Raw genomic sequence first — 22,346 nt, forward strand, 5'->3', positions numbered from 1 at the left:
GGTGAGAGAGTGGACACTCATTCAGCAGGAGGGAGATAAAGGATGAGGAGAAACCATGAGGTGCCTGATGAGAATGTTACAACTCTCAATGACAAGAAATCTGCCAAGGACAACGGGAAAGGGACTGAAGTTCATGAGCTACCAACCCGCCTGGAGCTGTTCTTTAAGAGCAGTGATGATGTTTCCTGGATGCTGAACTACTGTTAAATACCTCACCCAAAATTCATGTTCTGAATGGGAACATGGCTGTAGTTATGTCTGACTAGACCTGACTGTAACGCTGCAGGGTTTGTTCCTTTTTATTCTGTTGAGGAATGGTGGGAGAGACACAAGATCCACCTGAAACAGTGGGGCTGAAGAACCTTTATCATCAGGCTGGCTCAGCTATGAGCAGGGCTTTGAGCGAGGTCTGGCAGGGAATGATGGTGATGATGATGATCCTGACAAGAAACAGGCCACTGTGAACAGGCTCTGGAATGTTCCTTGTGAAGGCAAAACAAGTGGGATCCCATCTCATGTGCCTGAACACAAGTACATCCATTGTAGGAAACAGAACAGGAGGAATCAGAGTGTGCATGGCTGTGATCCCACAGGGATTACAGAAATATGGTATCTCCTAATAAATTCTGGCACACCAGCTCCAGAGCTCACATTTATCAAAATAATCAATTAGACCTGTTAGATCACTACTGAAGGGCACTTTCATCAAGAGAAGCCACAAAAACACCCCAGAAGTTCCTTGAAAGGTTTCTTTTTTCAAGGACAAACATGTTAATTAACAGAGCGTCTTTCATGCTATCAAGAAAATTAGGGGGAAAGCACAAATGCTTTCTAATGTGAGGGCAATGTTTCATCAAGGAAAGCAATCAGAGCAAAAAAACCTAGCATGGGTTTTCATAGAATCACAGAATCTTCAATCAGAAAAGACTTCTGAGGTCAAGTCCAACCTTGTCAACTTAACCATGTCCTCAAGTGCCACATCCACTGTTTTTTGAATGCTTCCAAGGATGGTGACCCCACCACTGCCTGTCCCAATGCCTTTCTGGGAAGAGATATCCAACCTGAACCTCCCCTGGCACAACTTGAGGCCATTTCCCTTTGTCCTATTGCCAGCTATGATAACTTTGTTTTGGGGGAATGTCTTTAGGAAGGAAAACTTGCATCAGGGATGTGTGGGAAAGGTGTCCAGCAGAGCTTTCACATGGGGTCACACGAGTAGCAGAGACAGAAAAAGATGGAATTTTTGGCTGAGGATACACCAATGCAGCTCTCAATGACACCAGCTCAGGCTACACAGAGCCAGACAGTGAAGTGCATTCAAAACCAACCCACAGTCCCTGTTTTAAAATCAGATTGGTTTAACACTTCTCACACACTTCTTCCTAAAGCTCCTGTCATTGCTTAGCAAGTCCTGACTTCATCCAGCCCCAGCACTGCAGCACCCACAGATGAACTGGAGTTGGAAGGGAACAGCACACTCTAGAACCTGAGAGGCAGATCCTGAGACCTGAGGCAGGGCAGCTCCGCTGGAATGAACAGACTGAGCAGGAAGGTCTCACCCACACATCAACACCTTCCCTCTGGGAACTCAACACAAGGAGCAGATTATGCAGGGTGAGGAATGGCAGCCTGGTAATTGTTCCCACCCTATGGAATGTGTTTCCTGACCTGGGTGCCCTGCTCATGCTCTGTGTGAACTCTCTTTGCCTCCCTCTAAGCTCTCCCCTCGTATCCTCACACAGTAAATGAGTAATCCTCCCCCCGGCACGATTCTGGAGTGACTTTTGATACAATAGAAAACCTTTCTGCACAGGTTACTGCATTTTTTACTGTGCACATTACGTGTTTTCTACAGGAATGATCAAACAGTGCACAGCTGGCCCAAAGAGGCTGCACACTGTCTGTCCTTGGAGGCTTTAAGGACTGCACTGGATAAAATCTGATGCCACATCTGACCTTGCTTGGAACTGAATGAATCTGTCAACCAGTGACCAAGAGAGCAGGTTTAAAAGTGATTTATTTAGTTGATTGGTTTTCTATTGAAAAAACCCCAAAATACAACAAACAAAGCCCAACTCAAAACTTTCCACCTCGAATACTTCTCTGCACTGCTGTGCTGTGCTGGTTTCAAGGCCAGATTGGAGGGGCTTGGAGCACCCTGGGCTGGTGGAAGGTGCCCTTGCCCATGGCCCTCTATGAGGTCCCTCCCAACCCAAACCATTCTTTGGTGTAGGAAATACTTCTGACCCATCCAGGAACCACAAGTCAGAGCCAAGGGAGCAGAACATCCAAGGAAACAGCACTGAGCTCCTGCTGAGGATTTGTGTGACTGCCCATGGCAGGGCACAGCTCAGGAGGACTGTGCAGATACAGAAGACAGAAGGATTGGGAAGGCACTGGCAGAGGCTGCATGAGAGCAGTGCAGGACACAGGCCTTTAAATCATCTGCCAGCACTGAGAGAAATCTAAACAGAACTAAGGAAAGAAGTTAAAAAAGAGATCCAGACATTTTCTGCTCAGAATTTTCCAGTCAAAATCCTTTCATACAAGAAGCTTCAGGTCAGCAATAACACAGACAAATTCAGGACTTTATCCTCTGGATCAGATGTGTTCTGTATTCAGCATTACATACAATCCAAATTTCCCATAATGACAACTCTCCATTTTTCCTATTTGCTTTTGTGGAAGGGATGAATTCTAATGACTCAATACCAGCTCATCAAACATTCCCTTCATGGATTACATTTTTATTGTAGCAAGCTTACAAGTGATCCTGTTTGGATGTGTAATTTGTTTGATTTAATGTACAATTCTGCAATGTAAACCTGGGGTCACTTTGCAGTGCCTGAAGAAATCATCATCCAAATTAACACTGATTGGAAGTTGGGAATCACAGCAGTATCTTGTTCACCAGCACAGAGCAGCCACTGCCTCATCCCTGCCAGACTCTGACACCTGAATTATCCTCTGCCTGTGTCACAAAGCTCAGGTGTTCCAAGGGGGTTGGGATTATTCACACTTTTCAAGGAGACTGTTTACTGTATTAAAGGGCAGCTGTTCTTGGTGAACTTGAGGGTTCCAGGAACTGATAATGGATTCTGCTGCCTTCTGTCTGAGATCAATTAGCTCAATACAGCCCCTATTTCTGCCAGCAAGAGCCTCTTCACCAGGGGGCTGACACACACTTCAGTTTATTCCTGATCTCCCACCCAAATTCAGTGGCAGCACCATCAAGCGTCTCTCTAACTCTTGTCAGAGCCCAAGCTCAGGAATCACAAAGCTGGTTTTTACCATTTCTCCAGCTTGAAAACATTTGCACTCCTACTTCCTGCTCCCCAGGACAATGCTCTACCTACTCCTTAGATGACTGGAATAAAACTATTTTCAAACATCTCCTTGTGGTGGGGTGGAGAAGAAGGAAGTGCAGATGAGTAATGATGCAGACAAACCTCTTTAGCAGGGCGATGACAAACACTGCTTCTAGGATTGTTCATGCATCAGGCTCCGATTCTTTAACACAAAAGAGCAGCTAAATCATTTCTGGGCAACCAGCAGTGGACAACACCAGCAGGTTTCACCTTACACATCCTGCTTCTCTGGTTTCCATAGCTCTGTTCTTCTCCACAAAATAGCAGGGACACAGGATAGCTTCACTGCAGTTTACTCTATGGATTAAGAAACTGGAGCTGTTGGTTTAAACACCCTTGTGGCTGAGCAGGATGCACTCTCTGAAGTTTCCCAGTAGAAGGTGGCCACCAGCAGGTATTTCCAGGGAATGTGGCACTGCCAAGGGGAGTCAGACCCTGCTTAACAGGCCAGGCTCTGACCAGGGCAGGCTCCTCCTCAGTCCTCTCAGAGATGGGACAAAGCCTGAGTAGGAGACTCAGAGTCACAGCTCTCCAGGTCAGCAAATTTAAAAACCAGGAGAGTCTCACCATGTAGTGGCCTACAATGGAGGTTTCCACTGATTCTGGAACTACATCACGCTCAAGGTAAGTTCAAATGGGAATGGAACTGGATTTCCAGCAAAATAAATATGATCCCAGCCCCGAGGCAGAAAGGAGTGCAGTTTGTCCTGGGATTTCTTACCTTTCCGTGCTCCTGCTGTTTGACCCTGCTGCAAAGCTGCTGAAATGCAGAGTTGGGCCCACGGGTTACCCAACATCAGAATCCTCTCCAAAGGATCCCGACAGTATCCCAGAGCTCTGGGAGGAAGAGGCAGGGACCACACAGGGCAGTGACTCCCCCTGCCAGCCCATGCCAAGGCCTCTGCCAGGACATTCATCCCAGAGGGCCACCTGTGCACAGTGTCCCACTTTCACATCTCACAGAACTCAACTAGGAATTGCTTTCATGCAGCCAGAAAACTGAGAATTATTTTCCTGTTTAAAGACTCAGACCCTACTGTTTTGCACCTGATGAGATTATGCATGTTTATGCAAATCAAAATGCCACGCTCACAGCTCCTTTTCTCCACTAAGTACCTGCAGCAGAGCATAAACCCCCTCAATTTCCTATACATCATTTTAACACTACCTACTTACGTCATTTGGTGCAAAGCACCAAACATCAGTCCCAAATTAAGTTGTTTTAGCTTTTTCTTTCAAACAATCACCTGTTTAAATGTTTCTCAATGATTTAAATGTTGATCTCTGGGGAAAAAAGAGAAATTGATCTTCTTGATCAGCATTTGTTTCAAGTAATCTGGTTCCTATTCTGAGTGAATTTCAAGTGATTTTTGTTACATAATTCAGACATCTAAAGTCTTTGTGAATATTCAAAAGGATAATACAGGGAAGACAGGAAGACCATAATATGAACCTTACATTTACTCATCTTCCTCCCAAATGAAGCTGGGTAAAGAGAAGGTGTAAAACCTACAAGGCAGCACTTTGGAATGCACTAGGGACCGTTCTTGTGCACTGCTTCTTCTCCACTGGAGTCACTGCACAAGAAATTCAGTGAGACAAGTTAAGAACCAAATTCATTAGAGATCAGTCAGTTCTGATTTCTCTTTCTGACAGTCAGCCGTGGATTTCCAAGCCATGCTGTCAGTGAGAGTCACTACATCTCACACTTCACAGAAACAACTGCTGTCATGACAGAGAAACTCACCCTGGCTGCAAAACTCAGCAGATCCTCCCTGTGTTCCTTCCCCAAGTGCAGAGTATTTAATTTATAAAAGAATGAGCACAGATTTGTAACAGCAGCAAGAAAGAACCAGACTGAGCAACCTTTACAGGGGGTTCATATCCAACCACAGCACCAAGCCCTGAGGCACAAGGAACCTCTTTACCCCTTCAGGGGCTGCTGGAGGCAGAATATGAATCTTTCCATTGCTCAGAAAAGCCTGTAAGTGATTTGGGATTCAATAATTTCTTGTTTGATCTCTAGCTCTGTGATGAAATGAGCTCTAGAGTCTGACAGACATGAAGAACCTGAAGCTGTGAGCCAAATGACCCCAAATCTGGGATCCTAAAGCAAGTTTGTCACCTACCTGGCACATCAGATATCCAGAGAATCCCTATGAAAAGATCCCTACGGATCTTTGAGCACTGAGTTGATCTGACTGAGATCAATTGAACTGATCTCAACTGTTTTCATTTCCCAAAAAGTTCTCCTACAGCTTTAAGGGGAGGCAGTATCACCAGAGCTCCAGGAGCAGGTGGGCATGTCTGCCTCAGGGCAGTTGCCATGCTATTGGCAGGGGACTGCAGAATTTTATTTCAGTGGAATGAATGCACACAGAACATTTCCATCTTCCCTAATGCACCCTCCACATGCCCTCCCACCTTCTCTCTATCTCCAGCTTCTCCTTTCTGTGATCATCATTTCACAGCCAATAATTTCTTTTGTCCTTTTCTCCTACGCTCCACTGCCCCTACTCTCTCCCTGTGCATTCCCTTCCCCCTGCCCTAAGTTTTTCCACATTTCCCCACTGATTTCTGTGTCTCAGTGCACCAATAGTGTCACGCTTGTACACTGCACTAAAAGCCAAAATAGAAGCAATCAACAATGCAGCAGCTCGTGCTTACTTTTACATCTGATATTCCACACAGTTCAGCAATGCTGGACCAGGAGTGCTCTCCTGGCACCTGTAAAATGTTTAAAGCAGTCATAATTCAAATGCACATTACTTAGAAGATTAGAGACTGTAACCAACTGCTTTTCATGTTAACCTTGTGCGGGCTATGGCAGCAAACAGCTGTCACAGTGGGAATGTTGAATTCAGTACTTAAGAGGAACAGCTCAGTGCAAAAAGCAGCAGAACCAAGGGGTACCTCAGAGTGGAGCAGAACTCAGATATCCCTATTTATTATTATGTGCATATTCAGAAGCACTGATTAAAAAAGAGTTTAATGAAGAGGGGATTTTATTTGGAGAGGGTGGGTTGCAAAGGATAAGTCACAACACAATCTGTTTATTTGGAATTCCATGATTAACCACGAATGACTGATAGTGCATAGAATCAATCATGGAATGGTTTGGCTTGGAAGGGACCTTAAAGCTCATCTTGTTCCACTCCCTGCCATGGGCAGGGGCACCTCCCACTGTCCCAGGCTGCTCCAAGCCCCAATGTCCAGCCTGGCCTTGGACACTGCCAGGGATCCAGGGGCAGCCACAGCTGCTCTGGGCACCCTGTGCCAGGGCCTCCCCACACTCCCAGGGAAGGATTTCTTCTCAATATCCAATCTAAACCTCTCCTCTTTCGGTTTAAAGCCATTCCCCATTGTTCTATCACTACATGCCCATGGAAACCCCATAATGATGAAAAGAAAAGCAGTTTAAGCAATCCCAAACCAAAGATAATGACTCAGAACATCCTGATCCCTGTGTCCACCACTTCATGGCATTCCTCAGCTGAGATGAAACACTAACAGCATAAAAACAGTCTGAAGATACCTTAGGAGAAAGCAGCTGAAGAGGAAAGTACTTCTGGGGTGTCCTCTGAGAAGCACAAGAAAGAATAAGCACATTCTCTCCAGGGAAAAGGAAAATGCTGAAGGATATTGCCAAGTTATGCTGGCATTACATAAGCTAATTCCAAAACCACCTTTTTGAACTGTATTAGTCTGTGTTGTCCTTTAAAAGAGAGGCATTCATTTATAATCCAGAGAGAATTTCAACCCCCAAATCTAAAAAAACCCTGAAGTTGGGTTTTTTAGAACAGCCAAAGTTCTAATAGTTTCTGTGTGTAAACATCCGAAACTATTCCATCTTAGAAACAGGGTAAAAATGAATTAAGTCTGCTGAATCTTTTTAAAAAGCAGAAAGATAAGGCCAAATCTTTGAGGAGACATGGCTCATAAATCCCTGCCTTGGCACAGAACTGTAGGAAGATGGATTAATTCCATGAACAGCACAAAGGAACAGAAGGAGAATAGAGGTAAAGAAGGTGAAGGAAACTGCAAAGACAAAAGGCCCTTGTTTAAATTCCTCACATCCATGAGCAAACAGTGCATGACAGTTTGTCAAGAAGCGTGAGAAACTCACTCTAAAGACGAGTCATGCATGGACTTCTGCCTTCTCCAGGTGATAATGGATAATCATTTTGTATTTTTCATCTATTTCAAAGGGCTCGCACATCAGATGGGCAGGTGCTCAGCAGGAGCTCCTTCACCACCAATTAACTCTTGGGTTCAGACTCAACATGAGCCCTTCAGGTCTTTTAACACAGGTTTCTCAGCCCAGTGCCTGGCAGGAGACTCCCACTGATCACATTCCAGCCACTGCTCCATGGGACTGACACGGGCAGGCAAAGGATCAGGAGGCTCAGGTCAACACCAGGAGCCACATGGGGCTGGACACCCACAGCATGGAGAAACCACCTTAAAAATTTACACAACCACCAGCTCTGGAGGGGCTGAAGCGCCTCAACTGCTCAGTGGCACTTAATTAAAGTATTTAAATCACTTTGCTAATTAGGAACTGCACTCTGGTCCAGGTTGGTGGCTGGGTATACCCAACCACTCTTGAGTCTAACTGCAGCACAGATTAGGTTCATTATTCAGCAACAGGCTCTCAATCAGAGCCAAAACTCCTCAAAACGTGGACTAAGTCAAGGAGAGGGGCCCAGGAATCAGTGCTCAGAACAGCACAGGGAGTGCTGGATCAATCTAATTACACTGCTGATGCTTTTTGCTGGCAAGCTATTTAGCAAATACACAGCAATGATAAAAGAATTGCCTCATGCTGCTACTGCAGAAGTTAATTAAGATTTGTTTGGTGGAACAAAAGACAAATCAGGGTTGGGGAAAAAATCAACATAATTTTTAGTGTTTCAGACAGCTGGAGAGAGTGTGCTTTAAAATGGATTAAATGTAATTATCCTTGTTATTTTTTCCTCTGTTGATGCTGAAAATGACACAAGATTATAAACTGTAGGACAACATGCAAAACATTGTTTTGGAGCCAATTGTTCTCTTTTTCTTTAAAGCATGTAATAACACACAGTTTTGCCTCACCATGAAGCAGCCAAAGTGTGGAAGCACCACCTGAAAAGCAGATCAAGACTGAAAGAAGTGAGAGACGTATCCTTGTGTTCCAGGTTGGCCAGAGATTAATCCAAAATGGATTCAACAGTGCATCCCCTCACTGGTTTGGAAACAGGAGTGCACCAGCAAGTCTCTAGGTTTAGCTGGGATCCAGCTTAGAATCATGGAATGGTTTGGGTTGGAAGGGAACTTAAAGCTCACCCCATTCCATCCCCCTGCCATGGGCAGAGACACCTTCCACTAGACCAGGTTGCTGCTAGAATTCCTTCCCAACATCCCATCCAGCCCTGCCCTCTGGCTCTGGGAAGCCATTCCTCCTGTCCTGTCACTCCAGGCCCTTGTCCCAAGTCCCTCTCCAGCTCTCCTGGAGCCCCTTCAGGCACTGGATGCTGCTCTAAAGTTTCCCCAGAGCCTTCTCCTCTCCAGATGAAATTCTTCACCCTCTTTCGGTCCCCAAATCCTGGAGTTTGCTTTGGAGGACTGACATCTCATAATGACTTCGAATCACAGTTTGGACTCCAGCATTCCTGAATATTTGGCTGGAAGAGAGACACACACTCCTCTTCTTCTACCAGAGCAACAGCTTCTGCAGCAAAGCACTCGTGGCTGCCTGAGTCACTATTCCTGCCCACAAAGAGATGGTCAGAGTCTCATCCTTTATATGTTTCAAGTATTTTTAGGGACAACTGATAGAAATGTGCAGAGCAAACCCACATCTTTTTGTCATCAGCTTTTATACTCTATAATTCTGCACTAAACTGGAGCATTGTTCCCTGCTTATACTAGGAAACCATATGGGTAGAGTCCCAGGAGTCTCACAGAAAGAAGGAGAAAAAAAGGAAAATAAAGTGTGCTCTCCATATTCTAAGCACGGCACAGCTGTGAGTGACAAAGGCTTTTTCTTTGTCTTATTATCTTTTAACAAAAATCCCCTGAAGAGCTGAGCACCAACTCATTAACAAAGTTCTGCACATGAATTCATAAACAGTTTTGGGTAGCTCTGTTCAAAGCATTTCTCCTTTGGCTGTGAAGTCTCAGTGGCATTTGAACAGAAGGGATAAATCAGATTTTAGGCTTCACTTCAAGATTATGATTTACTTGAAGACTTTTTTTGGGGGGGGCAAGGATATGGTGAAGAACTAGAACAGAGAGCTAGAACTGACTTCAGATATAAGGTGAAAAAACTTCTACAGAGACAGTGCTTGTGAAAAGGGGGCCTGATGGGAAACTGGTTCACAGGGATTACCAAGTTGCCAAGTGCCCACATGAGCTTTGAAAAGATATTTTATCCCTCAAGCAAATAATGCAGCAAAATATTTGAGACTTCTTAACAGCATGGCTTTCCCTGTGTCCAAAAGGTGGTGGTGGAATGAGGAAACATTGATTATCAGTGGGTTAATTGGCTGCACTGGTGAGGCCACAGCTCGAGTGCTGTGTCCAGTTCTGGGCCCCTCACAACAGAAAGGACATTGAGGGGCTGGAGTGGGTCCAGGGAAGGGAACGGAGTTGGGCAAGGGGCTGGAGCACCACAAGGGTCTGGAGAACTCCTGAGGAAGCTGGGAAAGGGGCTCAGCCTGGAGCAAAGGAGGCTCAGGAGGGACCTTTTGACTCTCCACAAGTCCCTGACAGGAGGGGGCAGCCAGGAGGGGGTCGGACTCTGCTCGAAGGGAACAGGGACAGGAGGAGAGGGAATGGCCCCAGGCTGGGCCAGGGGAGGGGCAGGTTGGACATCAGGAGGAATTTCCTCATGGAAAGGGTGATTAAACACTGCAAGGGGCTGACCAGGGAGGGAATGGTAGAGTCCCCATCCCTGGAGGTGTCCAAGGAAAGCCTGGATGTGGCACTCAGTGCTCTGGGCTGGGTGACAAGGTGGGGATGGGTCCCAGGTTGGACTCGATGGTCTCAGAGGTCCTTCCCAAGCCCATGGATGCTGTCATTCTGCAACTCCAGGTGTAGCACACCCAGCAGCATTAAGATCCCAGGGGAGATGGTTCACTCCAACATGTTTTCAATGAAGAACAGAAGATAGAGTGGGTAATGACTGTGAGAAGGATGACAATAAAACAAGAAGCTACTGGAAGGTGAAGGAGAGGCTGGCTGAAAGCACTGCCCAAAGAAAAGTCTGGAGCAAGACAGGATATAGATGCAGATTATCCATGAGGAGAATCACACTGAACTGATACAACTCAACAAGCCAAGAGAAGGCAGAATTCTGCCAAACAAAACTGAAGTCTGTGAGGGAGAAGATCCCAGCACATCTGATCTCCTCATTGATGCTCTTTGCTGTTTCCATTGATGTTTTGAGGAGACTGAAGAGTCTTGTGCTGAGAAACCCTTATACATCAGCAGATAATAAAAGTAAGCACATGCATTGTAGGTAGCAAAAGGAAAATGAGAAATTCTGAAAGCATTCTTCATGAACAAAACCCAGCAGATGAAAATGAGTCGGGGGGCGGGGGGGGCAGAGACTGGTGAGAGGCATCACTACACTCATTAACTTAATTAACTGAGAAAACGCAGCTGTGCTTTCGTGCTTGGCCAGGAGCAGCCACAGTCACTGGCCTGTCCCTCACCTGCCAGTCACTCAGCCAACTCCTGATGTGCTGCTTTGGAAAAGGGCATTAAAACATTTTCTGTTGCAAGGCCAAGATCTGCAGGCTGTACAGTCCTGCTGAGTATTTCCAAACTGTCTTTCTTACCTCGAACATCTCCTGCTCTGTCCGTCGATGATCGTCCAGGAGCTGCTCCATGTAGGTCAGATTTCGGAATTTTTCTAGGTAAGTACTGTACTGCTTCTGCAGCTGCTCCTCAATCTTCTCATACTCATCCATGAAAGCAGGGCTGGGGAGAGCAAGCACAAACTACTCAGTGAAACCTGCCCAGGGCAGCTGTGGCTGCCCCATCCCTGGAAGTGCTCAAGGCCAGGTTTTATGGGGCTTGCAGCTACCTGGGATACTGGAAGATGTCCCATGGCAGGGATGAGATGAGCTTTCAGGTCCCTTCCAACCCAAGCCATTCTGTGATTCTAGGAGTCTATAAACACTGCTCTGTATATACAGAATTCTGAAATGCAATTTTGGTTTTGCAGCTGCCTTTCCATGTCTGCTAAACCAGCCTCAAAAACCTCTTGTTGTTAAGGTTTCACACTGCTTCAGAGAATAAAAGCTCAAGACAAAGCCCCTCACTAAACAATCCTGGAAATGACATAAAGCCAAGAGAAGGTTTTTGTGTACAACTCCCTTTTCCTTTCACACAGGCACAAAGGCAGCATTTTGGCCCCCTTAGAAGGCAATATGAAAATAATTATCCTGCTGTTCCACAACTGCACAAAGTTAGTGTGTAGCATGGCTGGTAAATCATCTACTTTGCTGGGGACTTACTTGCTACAAAAGTGTGCTGAGTCATTACAGGTTTAATTAGACTGTATGATGAAGTGATGATGTCATTACACCAGAGAGCTGACTGATGCACCCAAAAAATCACTGCTGCTGCTCAGTGCTTCACACCCACCCAATCCACTTCCCACAGAGTGGGACTGATCAAAACGTGGATTTAAATCCAGTCATTCCTTCCACCACTCCCTTGTCTAATACTTCCTCTTTTGTTTTTTTAATATGAGGTCAGATTGCAGATTGTATAAACCTGCAGGTTAATTAAGGGCCAGAAATCAACCCAGACTGTGAACCTGAACACTGTGATACCTCCAGTATCTGAAGGGGTTTACAAGGAAGGAAAGGGACTCATCATCAGGAACTGCAGTGATAGGACAAAGAGCAATGGGCTCAAACTGAAAGAAGAGAGATTTAGAGTGGATATTGGGAAGAAATTCTTCCCTGTGAGGGTGGGGAGACCCTGGCACAGGGTGCCCAGAGAAGCTGGGGCTGCCCCTGGATCCCTGGAAGTGTCCAGGGCTGGGTTGGATGGGGCTTGGAGCAGCCTGGGCTAGTGGAAGGTGTCCCTGCCACGGCAGGGGTAGAACTGGATGAGGTTTAAGCTCCTGTCCCACCCAAACCAGTCTGGGATTCCATGATTCTACAAATTTTCTGCCAGGCTGTACCACTGCCCCGAGGATCTGATCCTAACAAGGGCTGCAGAATGAAGTTTTTTAATTGGTGGTTAACAGCAGAAGCCTCTGGGAACAAAGGGACTGTTTGCAGCAGTCCCATCCTTTCTGTTCACACTCTTTCCTGCAGTAGATAATCAGTTCATGATCTTTACCGAACACTTTGGAGAGTCTGCAGCCTCTTCTGGCTTCTTTCCAGTTCCAGTTTTCGCTTTTCAATCTTGGCTTCAAAATTGGCTTCATCCAAGGCTACACTATTCAACATGTCTTTAGTCTTTTGCACTTCCTCCTGAAACAGAAGGATGGTGAACCATGGCTGGCACTGGAATAATTAAATTTATCTTTCAGATGCTGAACATTGTTCTGGATAAACTCATCTGTGTTCACTCAAGCCGGCAATGGAAATTCAAAAGTTCTTTGTGGCCAGGATAATGAACTAACTGGACATTTACAAATGTAAAATACATTATTTTTTTTTGCCAACATTCTTAATGAAGGAAAAAACCCCACAGCTGTAACTTTAGTTTTTCTTCTCACTGAAAAAGCAGTAGAAGACAGGAAGAAGCCTATCATATGGTGTCATTAAGGTCATTTCCAGCCTTAAAGATTCCATGATTCTCTCTGAATAAACGCAGATGAGAAATCCATTTGTTTCTTGGTACTATTATAGGGAATTTTAAGCTTCTATCATTTTTCTCTTCAAGATACAAGTCAGTTTTATAAAGAACTTCCTGTATCTGAGTATCTTCATCCTTTTCTAAGTTTTGCTTTATCCATTTTTTTTCAAAATCTGGGAAGCATCTTGAACATTTCAACATGTGCCACAGGAACCAGGAGGGGAAGTGGGAATATCCCAGTTGATTCCAATGAGCTGAGTACATCCAGTGTGCTCAGGCTCAAGAAACCACGCGCATCTTTTGAGGGAGAGGGAGGACTTCACTGCTGGAATTCCAGCACAGTGTTGGTGCTGCACAGCTCCAACAGGTCATTCCATGAACTGGGCCAGGATTAATTAGCCGAGTGTGTGGCACTGCTGTTTGTCAGGAAGCCAATCCCTCTCCACCATGCAGCTGTCAGTGCATCAGAACTATGGCTGGAGTAAGAAGTGCACATTAACAACATTTAGTATTCACACAGGCTGTGAGCAGGAGTAAAACACAAGGGAAGATTGCCTGGAATATCTATTGATTACCCATTGGCTGTTTAAAGCTGGGACTCCACTCCTTGTAATTACACCCTTGGACTGGATACAGTTTGCAGTTCAATAACTGATAGTAATCACTGCTGTAATTAACCTCCTCCTCACACAGTGCAGCTGAAGGTTCAGAAATTCAGGAACCCAAGCACTGGAGCAAGAACAGTGCTGGCAAGTGCAGGACAGACAAAGAAGTCCTTCAAACCAAGAAGCACAGGGATGCCCTGGCAGGACACTCATCAGCCAGTGCCAGCTCAGCTGTCCTGCTTCCAGAGCCCAGCTCCCCAGCTCCAGAGGCACCAGCACTTTTTGAGTTACCCAGGTCACTCCTTGCAGCCCTGACTGCAGAGTTCCCAGGGCTCAGACAAGGTAGCGGGGGTGTGGATTTCTGTGCTGATTTGGGCAATTTTTATCCCTCCTGTAGAGCTTTTGGGGTGGAGCTCCTAACAGAGGCACAGAATATGACTGCAATGTGTTTTCTCCCAAGAGAGGGGCAAAGTGCAGCTCTTAGATGCATCAACTGCAGCTGCAGGTGATGCCTTTAGCACTCTTTACCCCATGCTGTTGATAAAAAGAGCTGATTTCTTCCTGCAGCAGAGAAATTATAATTTTACAATCAAATAAACAACATTTTGCTTACCATAACGCTGTTAATGGCAATTTTCATCACCTTCTCAGCCTCATTTATCTCCAAAGGTCTGGCAATAGATTCTGTCCTTGCTTCCTATGAAATAAAATGAACCAATATATTTCAACACTACACAAAGGAGCTAATTTATGCAGAACTGAGGGTGATCAAGCAACAATGATAGGATCATCTGCATAATAAATGGGGTAGGATTTAGTGTTTATTCACCAAGGCTGAGACAATTTAGAGAACAGGAGATGATGAAAAAGTTAAGTGAGTTGAGATTAGCAAGGAGGGAGCAGTCAAGGCTGTGTCTGACTGCAGGTACTCTTGAAGGCAGACTTTTGGCAACTGCTCTGGTTTTACAGGCAGAACAAGGTACAGAAGATTCCATCACCTGTACAAAACAACCCATGAAAACACCAGTGCAGGTAAAGGAGCACAGTGTCCCAAAAGTGTGGAGCAGCAAGGACTGTGAAGCCACCAAACTGTGCCAGACTGGTGGACGCTGAGAACTGACCCTGCCAGAGCTCCAGGAGCCTTTGGACAATGCTCTCAGGCACAGAGTGGGATTGTGGGGTGTCCTGTGCAAGGCCAGGAGCTGGACTGAATGATCCCTGTGGGTCCTTCCCACTCAGAATATTCCCTGATTCCATGTGCCTCCCATGCCCATGTGAAAAATGCATGCTGCAGACGTATGGGCACCTCTGCTTCTGATACCAAGTGGGTCAGACTCCTCGAATCCCCCGCAGTGATCCTTGTTTGGATCCCAAAGGATTAAAAAAACCTCCCCTCTCAGCAGTTTTGGGGACACAAGGGCTTGGGTGTGCACTTGTCTAATTGATGCCTTAAACACTGACCTGGTCATTACATAAAAACTTCTGATTACTTGCTTGGCACTGGAAAGGAAGAGAGGGAATTTTGCAGCTCCATGTCCCTAACACAATCTTACATTGGCAAAACATTTGGTAACCAGTGGATAAAGATGGAGAAAGCATCTCTCTCTAGAAAATATCTGATTAAGAACCTAAAAATGCTTTGTATACTTTGCCACAGGCTGTACCCAGCTCAGTACAGGAGGAATTCTGGAAGCAGATCCAGTAACTTTGGTAAGATGCCATACCAGACTCTCCAGATTGCACAGCTCAGCTCGAGCAGAGTCTGCTCCCTTCCCACCAACTCCAGTCCAGGGAATTGCAGGGTGAACCCAAGCTGGGAGCTCATCCAGCAAAAAAATAAAAGCAGCTTTTTGTGCTGAGCTTATTCCTCTGCTGGATCAGGTCTCTGAGCAATCCCAGCACATGCTCCACAAAGGCTCATTTTCCTGGCATGGGAAAAGAAGGAGAACATACATTCGGTTGAGGAGAGTGACAGGAGTTACACCTGTTGGTGGCAGTGGCTGCTCACACTGCCTGAAGTGCTCGTGAACATCCCTCTGTCCACAAAGAATAACAAACTCCAAAGCAGAAAGTTAATTTGGGCAAAAATACGATAGAAAACATCTGTGCAATACAAATTCCCAAATAATTCCATAGGTAGATGTTTTTGGAGGAGGGTGGGGAAGAATAACGTAGCTCAGTTGCTATTCTGGGAACATTTAGCATTTCAGAAGCTCAGCAAAATCCCTGTTTATTTGTGAGGCCTTGGCCAGGACCAGCCTGGTGCAGACACTGCCCTGCCAACTGCACTCGGTTCAGAGGGTCTGTGCCACAGGGCCAACAGACTTCAAACAAAATAGCAAAGAGAATTATTGTCCTTTCCACTTGCAAAAGAGATCAAAGAACAGCAAGGACTGTAGTCTTTAATCATAAACAACTCCCTCACCAACTCCCCTCCAGCAGCCTGGTGAAACACCCCAGAACACGCACAGGGCACTGCAATGGGGCAGGGCGAGGAACTGATGGGTTTGGAGAAACTTCTGAGGAGCTGCCCTTTTAAGTGGAATAATTTATGCAAGTCTAATGTCTTTCCTTCTTCTGTCTTCTCTCTAACAGCCTTGAGTTTCATGTACACACCACAGTTGTCCACAGAAATCCACATCATTTTCTACAGCAAGGTTCAGTCCTACAGCCACATGTTCCGGGAAAAATCTGTCAGGGAAATGCAGAGCAGTGGGAAGGCTGGAATTTGTATTTTCAGGCTGTGGAATCAGGGTTAAACTGGAAAAGGAGAAGGTCAGGGCAATTAAACCCTCACACCCCAAGAGATGGAGAGGAGAATCCTCTGTACACACAGCTCATCCCTAAAACTCTGCCTTGGAATGTGCATTTTCCACCTCACTGTTACAACAGCGCCACTAACCCAACTTTGACTCTCTGGAGTAATAAGTCCAAGTGGAAAAGATATTAAATATTATGGAAAATTAGTAATATATAATGGAAATAGAATAGAAACATAAATATATTTTGAGTCTATCAAAAGCACGGAGATATTTTTTTGTGGATGTCTGTCACAGCTTCCCATGTCCAGTCACTGGGCCATATGAACACTCTCAGAGAGGAAACTTTTATTTTTAATATCACTTCCCAAGAAGGACTCTTTGCAAGTGCACCCACCACTTCCCTGACGGGACTCTCCCCCCATGAGCTTCATTCTCAGTTAACAATGAAGAGCCACTATTGCAAAACCTGTTCTACAAATATGTCCAAGGAAGCATTTTCAACTGGTAATGGATTTCCATTTCTGCAGACCAAAAGCTGATAAAGCAGCTTTCCAGCGTGCCTGATGTATGGAAAAATGGATGCACTCCTCCTCCAAACTGCAGGAAGGAACCAAGGCAAGTAATTAGGCATGACCAGCACACAAGTTACTGCTGATAGATGTGGAGTAATAACATGTACTGATGTGCTCAAGGTCTAGCAGAGGTTTCTGAACACGTTTTTCGTGGTAAGGTGAAATTAAAGCTTTTTTCCTAACACACTGGTCTAGCTGTGGCTGCCCCATCCCTGGAAATGCCCAAGGCCAGGGTGGATTGAGCTTGGAGCAACCTGGGATAGTGGAAGTGTTCCCTGCCCATGGCAGGGGTGGAACTGGGTGATCTTTAAGGTCCTCCCAACTCAAACCATTCCATGATTCTTTTTCTGAGTTTTTGACCGCAGGTTAAATCTTTCTTTGTTTTCCAGGGGTTCTAAGGCTGATGCACACAGAAGTGTGTGCACTCCTCACTGCCACTTCAGCCTCAATCCAGGCAGCACCACATCCCCTGCTCCCTGCAAACAGGGCCCTTGGCAATTCCAGCTGTCCATGCAGGCCACAAAGCTCTCCTTTAGGAGTTTATTATTCAGGGAGTTCACTCACACATGCTGGGATCACATTTGGCCAATCCAGGGGATGGGTGACTTGGCACTGATGTATAGGAACAGAAAGGCACATGAGGGACATGAATCCTTCTGAAGGAATGTGACCCTTCCCAACAGCCCATTTTCCCCCTCAAGACATTAAAGTCAAGGTCATGGAGAATTTTGCTACTTCCAGACTATGCTGCTTGTTTTCAGGCTCATCTCAGCAGTCTCCAAAGGGTATCCACAAAGACACTTCCCTACTCAGCAATGCAGAGCCTCTATCAGTGCCCCAAACCCTCAGCTATCCCTACATGTAAAACATGTCACAAGGAGGTCTGGAAGAGAGAAGCAACTGGAAAACATAATTTTTCAATGGATCAAAAAGAATCAGAAGTAACCTGCATGTGGCTCTGTTGAGGCAGGAAAGAGAACTTTACAGCTTTCTGACAGGGATGAATTTACACTGCTCTGTAAATTCAGGTCCATCCATCTTCTGGCTCTGGAGTTGATGCCACTGATTCACCCTCAGCTCACAGACCCCAGGATGTGCCTCCTGTGATCTTCCTACACCCTCAGAATCCTCACCTTTCATTTCTTTGTGTCAGGTTTGAGGACAGACTGCATTGGTAAAGCTTGGATTAGTCCCCAGCACTACAGGGTGTCACTTCCTGGGTCCTTGGCCAGGAGGTGGCCTGGGATGTCTCCTCCAGAATGTGGGAAGATGACAAGGAACTTCTTGTTCCAGAGCAAAAGCTAAGCCTGTGAGTGGAACTCCAAATACTCAGCTAGAAATGGCCTTGGGCAGCATGGGCATTGCTGGTTGGTTTTCAAAAGAAAAAAGGGCAGGGCTGGAAGAGACCTTAAAGCTCAGCTCATTCCAACTCCCTGCCATGGGCAGGGACACCTTCCACTGGACATAACTGGTCCCCAGAATGCCAGGAGAAATGTGCCAACCACTACTTTACAGCTGATGCCATTTCTTCAAGCTAAATACTCCTGGGAGGGTCATACAAAATAATTTCTTACTTAAAATACATGCACACTACTGCAGTTGTGGTTAAATATTCAGGGCAGCATTGATTCAACAGCTGCATGGGTTAATTTTGGCTTCCCAATTTGCAATAAGCCCTCTTCCTCAAAATTGATGGGTTAGGTTTGGGTGAGAAGCAGGACTGCTCAAAAAAAGTGAAGCAAACCAAGTAATTCTCCAGAGTTGTGGCGATTTCAAGTTATAAATTTCCACTAGAAGTTCTATGTGTGGCAGTTCTGTAACCAAAGCCCAGGAAATGAGAGAAATTCATTTATCAGCCTCCCCCAGGCAGCGTCTTGTATCCAGAAGTAACATTTGGCAGACGGAAAAATGCTTCCAACATTCCCAATAAAATGACTTTTTGCAGTTAAGTTTCAAAGAGCAGGGAATGATGCAGCCATCTCTGAAATCACATCTCCCTCCCTCCTCGAGCAGCAGCAGCAGGAGGGTGAAGGAAGGGAGGAAAGGCTCTTTAATCCAAAAGCTGGGAATAAAGAGATCCAAGTGAAATGTCCTCAGTGGCAAGGCTTTGTGCTGGAACTGCCTCAGCTCCACAGCTGGGTCTAAATGCCTTTGGCTCTCTGAAGAGTTTAATTCCAGCCTTTCCCAGCTGAATTTGGTAACAAGATTCTCAGTGACTCCCATCACTTTGGGAACAAGCTGGTGCTGTGGACATCCATAACAATAACAGGGAGCAGTGCCCTGTACTTACTCCAAAATTTATCCTCCACAGAGTGGCAAACACTTCATGTGCCTGTTTAAAGCTTTAATCTACCACATCCAGCAATTCCTTTATTTACAGGAGCGGACACAGGGAATAAACACTTTGTTCAAGGGCACAGATGGGGTAAGTGCCAAGAGGAGCATTAGAAAACAAACCCACTGCATTGTCCATCTTCAGCACAAGCTAAAAGCCTTTAAAAATAGATTATTTTCATTTTTCTCCAGTTTTACAGGGCTTACAGCTAATTAAGGGTAAATAAAATGAAAACAACCCTGAGAAGGTCAGAAATCTTTCTGCCTGCCACCAGCACAGAGGCAGTTTTCTTCTGGAATTTTTTTTGCTTCATTATCTTCCTGTGTCCAATAATTCAGCAAGGCTCAGCAGAGCAGCTTCCTGACAGGCTCCTGCTAATGTGGCCCAGGACCTCTGGCAGAAGCAGAGTGGGAGGCACTCGGAGTTAAAAACAGCCAGGAGCTTTTCCTTTTGGATTTCCATTGTAGGATAATTCAAGAGATCCCTTCCTCAAATGAGCACAACTGACCTTGAAAGTCTCATTACTGCTTTATTTTGAGCTGAAGAATGATTTGGACCAGCTCATCACCCCTCCCTTCCCCCAAAGATTAATCTGGCCATTTCCCCCATTGTGCCACTTTTTTAGGATACAGAGCACCACTGGCTTTTCCAACATCCTTTTCCATGTACAGAATGGCAGCTGTGTAGATCCCAGAAAAGGGAATGCATAGGGAAGCAGTGCTGCATTTTGCCTGAGTGCTGACATTAATTCTCTTGCTACTTTTCTTGATTTGGGGTTTGACAGCCTTAATCACAGACTGGTATTTTCAACTTCTTGTTTCCTCCATTCATTTAGTACTGTGTAGGAAGACACAGAAAGAAATCCAAACAAAATCTCTCATCCTCACCTCAAATCCAAATCAACCTCCACCTTCCTCATGCAAAAAAAACCCCAAAAAAACAGAACTCAACATGCCTGGTTACTTTTCCAAAGCTAACTGTAAATATTCTGAAAATTAAAGTTACATAGCAATGAAATGCAGAGAAAGTGCCCCTGGCAGGAAAGGAAACAATAAAGATGAGGATGTATTTCTCCATGCACGGAATTTGCATGGAATTGGGCTTTTCATTTAGGGATCTCACTGTGTGGCATCAAACTCATTCATCAGCTCCACTAAACTCTACAAATCCCAACTGCAATTTCTGTGCTCCAAGACTTGGACCAGCAAGACTGGAAACTGCAAATTACCTTCCAAATGTAAGGCTGAAATGTGTTTTAAAATAGAAATTCTGTGTCTCCAGCACTGCCACAGGACACCAGTAACCTGCACTGTGCTAATCCACAGCTGGGCTAGAAACAACACAGCTTCCACGGAATTCAGTCATCATATTTGTGATTGTCATCTGACAGTAGAGCTTTGGGATTTCTTTGGGTTTTTTTCTCCCATACAACTTAACAACATCACAGTCTGAATTCAGCACACTCTGTAGGTTTTGTTTCTTCCTCTGCTGTTAATTGAAGATTCTTTTTTAACATTCCAGATTACCTTTGGAAGCAGTTTAAATATACAGAAGGACTTTATATTCAGTCAGGGAATAAGATATTTGCAAAGGCTTCAGAAAGGCACAGAACCACATTTCCAGAAAATCAGACTTCAAGTCTTCCCCAAAAATATGCACATACATTTACAGCACTCTCTATCTCCAATAAACCTAACGGAACCATTCCCCTAAACTCTTCTCTAGCTGAAATTTGTTTTCATTCAGAAAGTAATTTATTTAAAAAAGTGTTTCATGACTTGGAGCAATGAAATTTATCTAAAGTATGAAGCTTTTCTACACAGTTTCTATACAAATTATGTACAAAAAGACTCCAACAGAGAAGGTAAAGGTTGTGGAGCAAATTAGAGTCAACATTTCCAAACGAAATAATGAGTTTTACTTCACTTTTCCCCAATGATCTTTCCCCAAAAGCTGCTCAGACTATGAAAACAGATCTAGTCAACCCATTAGTGCCAAATGCTGGCATTTCCTTTATAGTTCCTGGAAAATGAAGCCATTTTCATGTAAGATAGAAATAACATTTATCATCAATCTGTTTAAGCTTAGGTAGGAAGAGCTTTTATTTCAATATTTGGAAATGAATGGATTGGAAAAAGAAAGAAAAAAGAGGTTCAGGGACCATAAAACTCCCATGTTTTCAAATTCCTTTAAACACTATGACAGCTGTTGATACATTTTAGCACATGCAACAGGTTCTAGGAGATCAATGGAATAAAAAACTGAACCCCAGTGCTCCCCTGCCCTTCAACAGCACAAACCCTCTGGCAGTGCCCTTAGTGTGAGCATTAATTAGCCAGGCAGCGTCAAAAGAAAATCACCCATGGAAATCAAGAATCTGCACATTAAAAAGTAATAAAATTAATCTTGGATTAATGGCAACTAATTTGGTGTCTAGCAGCAAAGCCCTACTCCCCACCTCAAAGCCAGAATGAACTGCAATTCTTCCCCACCTGGAATGGGAGGGAAAGGCAGGCAGAGGATGCCATTCCTGAGGTCTCCTGAGCACCTCAGCACCCCTGTGAAGGATCCAGGGAGGATGTGGCAGGTGAGGAAGGGCAGTTCCTTACTGCCCTCAGCACTGGCTACATGACAAGAACCCCAGACCCAACAGTGATGGAAAAAACCAGCAGCGTTTGGCTCTAAGCCTCTCCTGTGATGGGCAAATTTCATACTTGAAGTGAGAGGCAGAATTGGGGGCTTATAATTAAAAATTACAAATTCCACTGAGAACTGGTTCTGCAACCTCCTGACTTTTAACCTGAAACCTGTTTGCTTTGCTATAATGTACCAAACTTGACATTTCACACAGGAGCCACAAATGGGTCCTTCAGGTTTAACAAATCAATGCAGAACCT

At 45.0% G+C, this 22,346-nt stretch overlaps 1 protein-coding gene across 3 annotated transcripts in view; it reads right to left on the bottom strand.

The window, feature by feature from the left end:
- The window catches only part of CLUAP1 (clusterin associated protein 1), a 58,111-nt gene that overhangs the window by 26,973 nt on the left and 8,792 nt on the right, over positions 1–22,346 (bottom strand). For all 3 annotated transcript variants that reach the window (XM_032126135.1, XM_032126134.1, XM_032126133.1), the window contains 3 exons: positions 14,394–14,477; positions 12,714–12,847; positions 11,195–11,336 (listed from right to left, as the gene is read on the bottom strand). In XM_032126135.1, the coding sequence (XP_031982026.1) occupies positions 11,195–11,336; positions 12,714–12,847; positions 14,394–14,477 (360 nt within the window). The remainder of the gene's footprint in view (positions 1–11,194; positions 11,337–12,713; positions 12,848–14,393; positions 14,478–22,346) is intronic.

Source organism: Corvus moneduloides, chromosome 16 (genome assembly GCF_009650955.1).
Source record: "Corvus moneduloides isolate bCorMon1 chromosome 16, bCorMon1.pri, whole genome shotgun sequence".
In the NCBI taxonomy this organism is placed as follows: domain Eukaryota; kingdom Metazoa; phylum Chordata; class Aves; order Passeriformes; family Corvidae; genus Corvus; species Corvus moneduloides.